The 12,567-nt window shown below is 36.5% G+C and overlaps 1 protein-coding gene across 1 annotated transcript in view; it reads left to right on the forward strand.

Annotated features, from left to right (window-relative positions):
- The first annotated feature begins 7,465 nt into the window (after nt 1-7,465).
- The window catches only part of RNF128 (ring finger protein 128), a 111,908-nt gene continuing 106,806 nt past the window's right edge, over nt 7,466-12,567 (forward strand). The window contains exon 1 of the mRNA XM_006162069.3: nt 7,466-8,160. Within this exon, the coding sequence (XP_006162131.1) occupies nt 7,755-8,160 (406 nt within the window). The 5' untranslated portion in view covers nt 7,466-7,754. The remainder of the gene's footprint in view (nt 8,161-12,567) is intronic.

Below are 12,567 nucleotides of genomic sequence, written 5' to 3' on the forward strand. Positions count from 1 at the left end.
CAAATAAAAAATAAAGAGGGTACATTTTTAAAGCTACTTTACTATTTTTTTGATAATTTCATTAACTTTTCAGCAAGAATAATATATGATTTCCAAAGTTGTTAAGTGATTTTACGTTCTTTTATTTGGAGCTAACATTCTAGATTTTAGATTAATTAATAAAAAATCATCAAAACCATGTCTGAGTCTCAAAAAAATTTATCTTACTTCTATATGACTATTTTCCTTACTTGTAATGATTAATATTCACTGTTCCATTTGTAAAGTCTACCTTTATTCTAAAGTCTCTGCACAGGGGATCCTAATTTACATGAGTAACTTTTCTTAGAATTTTAACATCCTTTCAATTTTATTCACATACAATGGAAAATTTTGAATAGCCAATTTCAAGACTAAATTCTCCTAAAGTGGTCAGCCAACATTTCTGACAACCAAGGTAGTTTCTGTCATTTTTAAAAGCACACATAGGGGACCAGCAGATGATGTAGTAGTTAGATAACTGGAGTCCCACATAGTTGACCAGGGTTCAAGTCCCATACCTGGCAGCTTAAAACAGCTGGGCGCACGTGCATACATTCCCAAAATCCCAAGAGGAAAACGGAGGAGAAAGGATTGTGGTGTAGCCATTCCCCCAGGGGGGTGATTTCTTGCTTTGTGTCTCTCTGTCCCTCTCTCTCTCCAACAAACAAACACACCTTATAGCAAAATTCTCTGTTAATAAATAAATAAATAAAAATAAAGGCACACATGGATTGTCATGGTCCAGTTGCCCCTGGTGTTTAGTCTGCTCAGCTGTAAAATGAGCAAGCTGAATTAAATTGTCTTAAGACTTTTCTATCCCATACTGTGACTTCATGTTTTGAATTCCTAAGAATTTTGATCAATGTATGATGCTAAAACCAGAGACCTTTGTATGTCTCTATTTTTTCTGTATTCATTTGTAGTTTCAGTAAATGTAATGAGTTTCAGTGCTAAAATTTTATCTCACATTAACATTGTGGTTTTTCTTTTTTAATTTTCTGTATAGTTCGTTTATTTTCTATTTCATTTATTTCTGCTCGTATCTTTATTATTTCCTTCCTCCTGGAGTTTTTGCTGTTGCTTCTCCAATTCTCTGAGGCATGACGTTAGGTGATCTATTTGCCTTCTTTCTGTCTTCCTCTTATGTGCACTAATTGCTATGAACTTCCCTCTTATGACTGCTTTAGCAGTCATTTCCTCAGTAGTTGTGGAGTCATTCAAAAGTAGATTACTAGGTCCCATGTTTTTGAGTACTTGTGAGTATTTCTCTTGAAATTAAACTCAAGTTTAATTGCATCATGTTCAGAGAAGATGCTGGATATAGTTTCTATGCCTTTGAATCTGTAGAGGCTTGCTTTGTGCCCTATGATGTGGTCAATCTTCGAGGAGGTTCCATATGGGGTGAGACAAAAGTGTATCTTGTAGTTTTTGGATGGAAAGTTCTATAGATGTCTGTTAAGTCCATTTGATTTATGGTATTGTTTAGATCCTTTATCTCTTTACCTATTTTTTGTCTAGATGATCTGTCCAGAGGGGATAGTGCAGTGTTGAGGTCTCCAACAATTAGTGCATTACAGTCTATCTCCCCTTTTAGATCTAACAGTCTTTCCTTTACATATTTGGGTGCTCCTGTGTTAGGCACATAGATATTTATAAGCATTATATCTTCTTTTTTCTTTCTTTTTTTCCTTTATTTTTTTACTTAAATTTATTTATTTACATTAATTCACTGTACATCATTACAGCATACAAAATGAGATTTTTACATCCAGAGTACACTGTATATTGACTCAATCAAGCACATCAATATACATGTTGTCGTCAGCAAATAATTTTCCATTTCTTGTTTCCTGTATGTTTTGCTTTTTTTCCCCCCATCCTTGATTCCCTATCTCTTACCTTCTGCCATCTCCCACTCTCCTCCCACACTGCCTCTGGTATCTATGTTTGCTTTCTATACTGTTTTCTCCCCACACTTTATTGAGTCACTAAAGATCTTAATTCATCTAAATATTTTCACAGCAAACACAACTGATATATACATTTCCATGAACTTAATGTCTTGTTTTGTGTTTATTTGCTTTTAAGGTTTTTGTCGTAGAGTGTGTGTGCTCAACAGAGAGAGTCAGAGAGAGAGAGAGAGAGATAGTGAGAGAAAAAGTGAGAAATCACTCCCTAGCAGGGATAGTCACACTGAAATCCTCTCTTCTCCATTCTACTGGGATTTGGGACATGCACACACATATGTCCAGTGTGATATTAGAGCTGTCATGTCCGGAACTCAAACTGCGGTCAACTATGTGGGAATCCAGCATCTTAACCACCACACCACCTGCTGGCCCCAAACTTCTTTCTTGTTTAAGTCACCAAGCCACTACCTTGTTTAAGCTCATTTCAAATCCCTGAACAGAAGTCAAACCTGTATTCCACTAATGCAGAATGCAAAACTGAAAGGGAACCAGCTAGATGACAAATGAAATTAAGAGAGGTGGGTATATACAATATAAATTTGAAGGTAGCATTAAAATACAGATTTTATTGTTACACTTAAAATATAGATTTAAAAGGCAATAGGTAGCTTTACTAAGGTACTTAATATTAAGTATAAGTAATTTTAAAAGTCTAATAATATTAAAGGTTTGAAACAGTATTATCAGGTTGTCAGAAAAGTCGTGTCACATTTTTGCATAGAAAAACAGAAAAATATGGAATGACTTTTCCAACGACCCAATATATAACAATGATTCTCAAACTTGGCCTCATATTTGTATTACTTGGTACATTTTTTTAAATTACTATGCCTGAGACTCACCCCTGAGTTTCTGATTTAGATTCAGCCTCACAATTGAAAAACTTAAAAGCTTCCCAGGTGATTTTCACATGCAGACAAGTTTGAGAACTAGTACTGTATACTATTGGAACTCAAGCTTTACACAATGCTTTGAACATACTTCCTATTTAGATGTTAAAATTTCATGTGTACTCTCTTTTATTAATTATTTATTTAACTTTATTTATCCATTTATTTATTTTTAATTTGACCAGAGAGAGACAGACAGAGAGAGAAAGTGAGAAAGCAAGCCACCAGGTCCGGGACTCAAACTGCGGTCAGCCAGGTGGGAGTGTCCAGTGCCCTAACCACTATACCACCTGCTGGTCCCCTATGTGTATCTTAATACATGTTTATCATGAATTATGCTGAAGGGAAGGAAAAATTAGACATCAATTTTTTTTTTAATTGTCAGAGGTGCATGTGCTGGCCAGAGAGAAACAAAGACAGACTAATAAGAAGAAAAGACCCCACCTCACCCTCATGGGGTGGGATCACACCACAATCTCTTCTCCACTTCTCTGTTTTGTTGGGATTTGGGTCATGCATGCATGCATGTACACACACACATCTAGCATGTTTTTCAAGTCTCTGGGCCAGGATTCAAACCACTGTCTGCCATATGGGATCCAGATGCCTTAATCACTAAGTTATAGGACCGTCCTAGAAATTAATAATTTCTAAATGACTTTCATTTTCATAGAGTTATTTATTTATATTTTGGAGAGGTTTTTGATATATGGTGTGTGCACTTGCCTGAAAGACAGAGAGAGACAGAGAGACAGAAAGTGAGAAATCACACCCCAAGGGGGATGGCCACACCACAATCCCTTCTCCTCCATTCTCTTCTCAGGATCTTGAGCACGTACGCACACGTGCCTGGCATGAGTTTAAGCCACCAGGTTCAGGACTTGAATTGCGGTTGACTACATGGGAGTCCAGTGACATAGCCATTACGCCAACTGCTGGTCCCATTTTCATAGAGTTCTGACATGTCAGATCTGGAAAATACCTTATAAATAAACCCTAATTCAACCTCTTTTATTGTGCAAATGAAATTTTTAAGAAAGGCCCAGAGAGGTTTTTCTTTTCCCAGGGATTTAGCGATATGAAACTAATGAGTTGGCACTTGTGGAAACTTTTGGTTTGTAATATATTTCATAAATGTTCAGAGTACCATCTAAAGTACAACTAAACATCAATCCTTCAGACATTGGAACGCAAAGCACAATGAGTTTGAAATAAACTGACAGCAATTAATCTGTCAAAACAGAAACTAGATCTGCTCATGTACAAGTTGATGATCTAAAGCTCTTAAACTAGAATATGCATAGAATTACCTGGAGAGTTTATTTAAAGTATGAATTTCTAAGTTTCCCCTCAGACTTTGGATAATGGAGGATAGGAGCCAGGAACTGTCATTTCAATAAGTATCTAAGGTATTCAAATGTAAATGTTCCAGTAATAAAACTTTAATACATTGAATAAACATTTAAACCACTCACCCTTTAGCAAATTACCTTAAGAGTTAAAGAGAAAGTTTCATTGATGGATATTTATTATTCCAGGACTAATTTCATTTTTTTTGAGAGGTTTTTGCTAAAGGGCACGTGCACTTGCCAGACAGACAGAGAGAGACAGAGAAACAGAAAGCAAGAAATCACCCCCCAGGGGGCATGGCCACACCGCAATCCCTTCTCCTTTCTCCTCTCGGGATCTTGGGCACACATGCACACCTGCCCGGCATGAGTTTTAAGCCACAGGGGCCAGGACATGAACCACGGTCAACTATGTGGGAATCCAGCGACATAGCCATTATGCTAACTGCTGGTCCCATCAATTGCAATTTCTTTAAAGCAATTTAAAATTACCTTGCAAGTTAAGACTCTAGAAACCATAAAAAGGAAACATAAAGCCACTTATGTACAAAGTATGTAATGCTGGTTACCCTATACAATCATGAACTTCAGCCTCCAGAGCAATATAACACAGTAGTTTAATAAAAGTTTAATACACCATTACTGCCCCAACGTATTATGGAAAAGTCATGATTTTTAAAATGCAAAAATATAAAGATTTGAAACTAATATGTTAAGATAGTTTAACAAAATTTTACTTCTAATACATTTATCTAACTTCTCACTAATCTATTCTTAAACTATTTTATTTACCATGAATCAAATTTCCCCATAAGGAGAATTTTACTGATTACTTTATTCCCTCACAAAAAGACCAACTGTAATCAAATGAGGCAAACATTCACCTCAAGATATTATTGTCTTCAGAATAAAACAAAATATGAAGCTTAGAACAAGATCACTTGACCCTTTCTCTTCTCATCTCTTCCCAGTTCAAATGCTTGCATCTCTCTCCCTTTATTTTTTGAGAGAGAGATATTTTTTGGTATAGGGCATGCACACTTGCCAGAGAGACAGAAAGTGAGAAATCGCCCCTTGGGAGGGATGATGACCACACCACAATCTCTTCTCCTCCATTCTCCTCTCAGGATATTTTTAAAAATATTTATTTAATTCCATTTTGTTACTATTATTATTATTTAATTTGACCAGAGAGAGAGAGAGAGAAAGCAAAAGCGAGAAAGCAAACCACGAGGTCCAGGACTCGAACAGTGGTTGGATGTGGGGGAATCCAGTACCCTTAACCACCATGCCACCTGCCAGCCCTCTTCTCAGGATCTTGGAAATACATGCACATGCACCCAGCATAAGTTTTAAGTTGCCAGGTATAGGACTCAAACCATGGTCCACTACATGGGAATCCAGTGATGTAACCATTATGCAATCTACTGGTCCTCAAAATGTTTGTATCTCCTAATAGATACATCTTCTTAGATCTGCAGGTGGGCTCAATACATTCAACCCTCAACACAATCTTCTTTGTTGTTTTACGCCTTTTTCTGGACCATGGACTTAGTCTATCCACTATAGCCACTCTGCTTCCTGTCATAACGCCAGTTTCCCTAAGCATACAGAGAATCCTATCCCTTTTTGTACTATGTCACTTTGTGAGGTTGGTGCTTACCAACTTCTTGCAGAAAGTCCGGTATGTTTTAGGGACATTCACCATATTTGTGGGCATGCTATCTGCACACAAAGAGCTGTTCTTAAACTATTTTATGAGAAGCTTTTACTTCAGGAGAAATTTATAACTAGTGTAAAAGGTTAAATCAAATTTCTGGGACTACTAATTATTTGAATGTTGAATGCTGATGTTGAATTTATCACAGATGACTATCCAACAGCAATCAGTTTGCTAATAGTTTTGATAATAATTATAGTAACATTAATAACATTTTTGTCAGTCTAATGATTTTGTGTAATGAATATAAGATTTGTTATGGTCTTCAACATATCAAAATGGTAGTGCTAATAGCAAAATGACAAACTGTGTTAACTAGCCTATAAGCTAGTACAAAAGACCTTTAAACTTTTTAGCTCACTTACATGAATTATTAAGGGACTACTATGAGTAAGATGCATCTGTTGGGATTTTTCAGCAGATTCTGAACTCCTCCCCTCTGCTGGATGGTATTAACTGTTCATTTCCACCTCCCCATCCACTCCAACCCTAGTATCGCAGATGCTTAAAGACAAAAAAGTAGGTGGGAGAAAATACTTTATTGATCATCTCCACCAACAATGTCTCCTATTTTCCTATGTTCTGTTGTCCCATCCTGTGGCTCTGGTAGTCCTGATTCCAGACTACTTGCCTTGGACTTTGGATTGCCTTTGTGCCTGCTGCCTTCCTTTTGACCTGGTGCTTTTCTATTTCTCTGACAGCCTGATGCCTGTTTGTCTAGTTTGCTGACTCTTGGCCCAATCAGACTACTGATATCTCTGTTTGTCTTGCTGTCCATTTATCAATTCCTTTACCAGCCCTTGGCACACATTGCAATCTCTCCATCCCAGCAACTTTCCCAGACCAGTTAACCCCATAGCAATATGTGTCCAAGTACTGCCAGTGTCCAGTGGACTCCTGATTTAAAACAGAGCTTGAAATAGAAGCAATTAAAAACATAAAGTTGTCAATACATTTGAAAGGTCTAAATTGAAAAACTCTAAATGTTAAAAATTTAAAATTGAACAGTCTTTTTAGAGTAGAATACATGAGACAAAAATTAATGAAATAGAGTAACTCATAGGTATCAATCAATGAATATTTGAGTGCCTACCCTGGGCAAGGCACTATACTAGAAAGGAAAGGATCCCTAGCCACTGAAATGTATTTACTTTCCAGCGAATAAACAAAGTAGCAGAGAATATCCCTTGGGGAGCCTGCTAAGGAAAACAATCCACAAATAAATTAGACCAAAAAAAAAAAAACCCACACAGTAAAATTTATTCTACTAATGCCATAGCAATTAAAATGACAGATTTTAACTTATTCTCAGCTAAACTGGTTGATAGCATATTTCATCAGGGCTTGGAAAACCAGTTTAGTGTTTTAGATATTGTGAGAGAGGTGACTTTCAGCCTTGTCACGTGGGATTCCCAAGGGTCCAGGTTCCTCATTCCAATCCACCTCATGTTTATGAAAGTGCAGTAGCTGGAACAGTAAGAAAAAAATTTTACTGCAGGAAGTCATCTAATCCAGATAAGTTGACAAGTAGAATAAAGTTGATGGTGTTATTTATTACTAAGGTAGTACTGGTTAAGGGTTACTTGTGGGTACAGTTGGAGGAGGGGAAAGGAAGGAGAATGCAGATAACTAAAGTGAAATAGAGCTGATGTATTCAGAGCTTATGTTGCTAGAGCTGAGATCGGTTACCTACCCGCAACTGAAATTTCAAACTTCTGTTTAGCAAGGCCATGAGTGGACAATGGTGACTGATGCTTGGAAATATTAGCAGACATTGGAAATTTTATGCTCAAATGAACAAGCAATGAACCTGGAGACTAAGCCCAGCTTTTTTCGGTTCCTTACAATTTTTACCTTTTTACTTAAAAGTACAGCATCTTTTTCAATGAATGCCTACGTGACTTTGACTTATTACAATGAAACCAGCAACTACACTACAATAGAGACATGTGAGTGTGGTGTTTATGGATTAGCCTCGCCAGTGGCTAATGCTATGGGGGTAGTGGGCATTCCCAAGAACAATAACTACCAAGCTTGTGAGTATGACACTGAGTTTACTAATACTAAGAAGCCCTGGATTGCCCTGATAGAAAGAGGCAATTGTACATTTTCGGAAAAAATTCAAATAGCAGGCAGAAGAAATGCTGATGCTGTAGTGATTTACAATGCTCCAGAAACTGGCAACCAGACAATACAGATGGCCAATTTCGGTAAGTAATAATTGATCTGCAACAAAAGTTAATTTGTTTATCTTAAAGTGGTATTTCCATCTAGAATACCTAAGGTTGTAAAATAATTTTACTTTTTTTTTTTTGGCTCCGCACTGCTTTGACTTATTATCTTAAATACTTTTAATTGATTTGTCCCAAGGACAATAGCAATTCATGAAGTGGTTCCTATTTTCTTTGTTTTCTCAGTTGTGTTAGTTTTTGCAGTGTGTATTATATAATTGTCTTTTAATATACTACCTCTAAACATTAAAAAAGCATAACATTTTAATTTCATTATTAATTTATACTTTTCCATTTGATTAATTTTCTTCTGCAAAAAATATTGTGCATATTTCAGTATATAAAACTGCAATCATGATTATGATTCAATAATAGCATATTGTAAGTATGTTAAAGAAATGAGAATTTGACTCTAGTGTTTGCATGTAAGATTTGAATCTGGAGGCCAGCATATGGCATGTTGGTTAAGGCTCTTGACTCCCACATGGCTGACCCTGGTTTGCATTGGGGATCCAGTGGCTTGAAAATCACACCAGGCACATGTATGTGTGTGTATGTGTGTGTGTGTGTGTGTGTGTGTGTGCGCGCCCAAAATCCTGACAAGAAAATAGAAGGAAGGGATTGTGGTGTGGACATCCCTCCTGGGGATAATATCTCACTTCCTCTCTCTATGTCTCTCTCTCTCTCTCTCCCTCTCTTTCTCTGGTGAGTGCATGTGCCCTAAAGCAAAAACCTCTAAAATATGTTATCCATTGAAATAGGTATGGCAGAAATAGGATAATACTGTAATTTACATCAAAAATAAAGATTTCCCTTAGAATGTTTACTAATGACTTCTTAAGTAAATAGGACTATCCATGTACTAACTTTTAAAGGAATTTACTTCTGAGAATTACTATTTTTATTTTCTTTCATTAAAAATGCCATTTCCCATTAAATGACTTTTCAAACCAATGAAAAAGACTTCTGAACCAAGTTTCTATACTTTGAGTAGATATGTGCATTTTTTCCCCAAGACTTGGCTAAAGAAATAAAAAAGGGGCATAATTTAAAACAAGTCAAGAGCTGATAGTAAACAAATATATATTTTGATAATTGGTATTATCACCTCCAAATCTAGCCTCTAACAAAATTAATGCAAATTAAATTAAGCAAATTTCAGAACAGGAGAAAATCAAATTCGTTTTAAGAATAGCAAGGTGCTTGGAATATTCCAAATACAACATGGCAGTTTAGTACTAATTTTTGAAAAACAAACTGCTTATTTAATTGGGTATGGAAAAACCAGGTAAGATGGTGGTTACGCAGTACAAAATTATTGTAAATGTAACACAACTCTACTTGATACTTTTGTAATACATTCTGGACATTGCCAGAGCTCAGGTACTCACATTTTTTCTTTTTCTTTTTCTTTTCAAGCTAAGAGCATCCATAAACATTCCCAGCATGTTCCTATATTTGTACACGTCATTTATTCTTGTAGAAAGAATACAACACAGTTTTCTGATGAAAACAAGGACTTAAATCTGTTCGAAAGAACTTACTCCCTTTATATTTCAACTTAGAGGTCCTGAGTAATCCAAGTTTCTTCTTGCATGCACATTCATATTCTGCATATTCACTTTCCTGCTCTTTTAAAAATATAAACAGTATCATACTAAATAGCCATTCTGTTTTCAAAACTTGTTTTGCAACCTGCAATAGGGCCAACATCTAGTGGAATGTAGGTATTGTACCACTGAATTTTAAATATCTACAAAGGTCACTCACAGTAAATTTCCCCAAAAGGCTTGTGCATAATCATTTGAATGTGTGGCTCTGACACAGTTTTAAAAAGAAGACAGTTAGATTTATCATTAGCATTTTTTATATACCTCCCATATAATCAGACATGATACAAAACATTTTTTATGATTTCTTATTCACATTTTTGTACATCTCTATAGCATACAATATAGTTTTTTAAAGTCTGCATGTAGTATGTGATAATTAAATCAAGAATTTTTATTGAAGTGATAGCATTGCCCCCTTTTTAAAACCAACATATTGAATAAGATAGCATAATGATAGTAACTAATAGTCTACACTCATTGATTTACTATATTCTAGGCACTATTTGAGGGCTTTTACTTTATTTAATGGATGTTGTTCTTTAACGTTACATAAGCTCAACTCCAGAGAATTAAAATAGTTAAGTCTAGAGGTTTGCAGTTGTAAAATCTGTTAAATAGTATGTCATTGAATTTCTTCCTTTCCGGAAATTTCCTTTACATAAATACTAACCTTTGATGCAGTTGACAAACAAGGAACCAGGTGTGGACACAAAAATTAAATGATTAGCTTCTAGATCATTAAGGACTGAATTATTATTTTATAATGTAAGCCAAAATTTTCTTTGCTGTTGCTAATTTTTCCTTAGTGTTTTGTTTTATTCTGGCATGGAGAGTGGTGGCAACAATGCATTCTCTATAGAAGCTATGGCTTTACCTTCTATCTCCTCCTTTTGTATCACCCTTAAAAATCACCTTTTCAGAAAATCACATTGTAGCCTTCTCAAGCCCATGTACCCTTCTACAAACCTTCCCTGGCTTCTCCTACCTTTTCTTTCCTTCAGACCCATTTTCCCATGGGAAAATGGCCTTACTAGTCATTCCACAATGTCCTGTCTTTTTACTTCTTAGTAATGCCAATGGCTTTCAGCCAACAACGGACTTATAGTTTAAAAAGTTGGTTTATTACTCATTGCAGCAAAGGGAGAGCACACAGCAGAGAAAATCATGAGATGAGTGTCTCAATAAGAGAATGTAGAAAAGAATTTACGGGATTTGGGCTTCTTTAGGCGATTTAGGAGGAGCGTTTTGGAAAGCAGGTCATTGACCAACCACCCTAGTTTGTATAAGATTGAAGGGTTTCCTGGGATATGGGAATTTTCAGTGCTAAAACTGGGAGAACTAGGTAAACTGGGAGAAATTGGCCACTCTAGCTAGCTTTTTTCTGGGTTTGGATTCCGTCAGGAATTGAGGGTGAGTCTGTGATTGGATTTCTAAATATATCTTTTTTTTAATTATTATTATTCATGATAGAGCACATGCACATGCACTTGAGAATGAAAGAGAGAGAGAGAGAAGCACTCTCCACAGTGTCCGGTCATGCCATAATTCCCTTCCTTTGATCCACCAACCCATCAACTCTTGGACACTGGCATTGAGTACCTGGTGTGTTTCAGGCCGATAGGCTGGAAAGTCTAACCGGGTTCACTATATGGGATCTGACTTCTCCTGATCACCTTATTATTGGTGCTCCACAGAGCCAGTCCATAAACAAATGTTTTCTTATAAGTGGAGAAGACTAGCCTGTGGCTCAAGTTATACAGGAGAAGGGAATATTTGGTCATTTTTGTGGTTTGAATACTTGTCTATATTTTGTCTGTGTTCAGCATGGTACCAGAAGTGGTCATGTTTTACTATTGATCTATAATGGGAACAGAACAACCTTCTTGGATGTTGGTGTTCTATGAGAATTTGTTTAAAAGAAATATTTAATTTTATTTTTATTATTATTTTTAAACTTGCTATAGGGCACATACCTTCACCAAAAAGAGAGAGAGAGAAAGTGAGAAAGGTCCAGGATTCGAACCACAGTTGACCATATGGGAGTCCAGTGCCTTAACCACCACACCATCTGCTGGCCACCTATGAGATACTTTATGTTCAATGAAAATACATCAAGCAAGGTCAAGCGATAACTGCAGGCTATCCTGGGTATCAAAGACTATTTGTCTCTTTCTCACTTACAATCCACTTTGCTCACTTTCTTACTGGTATGAAAATACATTCTCTCCCCTCACATTCTATTTCTGTGTCTCCCCATCCCCTATGGACTGCCTTCAAGGGCCCCAGTAAGCCTAAGGGAAGCTCCTGCACCTCTTGCCTCATGGTTTCATAACGTAGGCACAGAATGTCCTTATTCCTGGACCAGTCTATTTACAGCCTTCCTATTAGCAGTGTTCTTTTTCTGAAGGGGACAACTTCAGTCTGAGAAGAACTCCCACTGAGGAGCTGTGTGCTTTGACTTGACATTTTGATGGGGTTGGAAATAGGAGGATACGCTTACCATGTCCTTAAATAAGTATCTTCTTAACAAGCCTTTCCAAACACTGCAGAGAAAGAATCCAGCTCTACTCCAGATGTGCAAGAAAAGTCAGGACTCCTGAGCTATCCAAGGAGAAAATCCGGAACATGTTAAGTACTTGCTTGCTGAGCAGACAGCTTTTGGGAGTTAAATATACTATTTATAGGTAAATTGCCTGAAGAAATACTTAGATTTGAATGTAGTTTATGTCAGCAAAGTCGATAGTTTGGGAGGGATAAAATGGATCTTTTTTTT

This window comes from Tupaia chinensis, unplaced genomic scaffold (genome assembly GCF_000334495.1).
Source record: "Tupaia chinensis unplaced genomic scaffold, TupChi_1.0 Scaffold139696_1, whole genome shotgun sequence".
Classification (NCBI taxonomy): domain Eukaryota; kingdom Metazoa; phylum Chordata; class Mammalia; order Scandentia; family Tupaiidae; genus Tupaia; species Tupaia belangeri.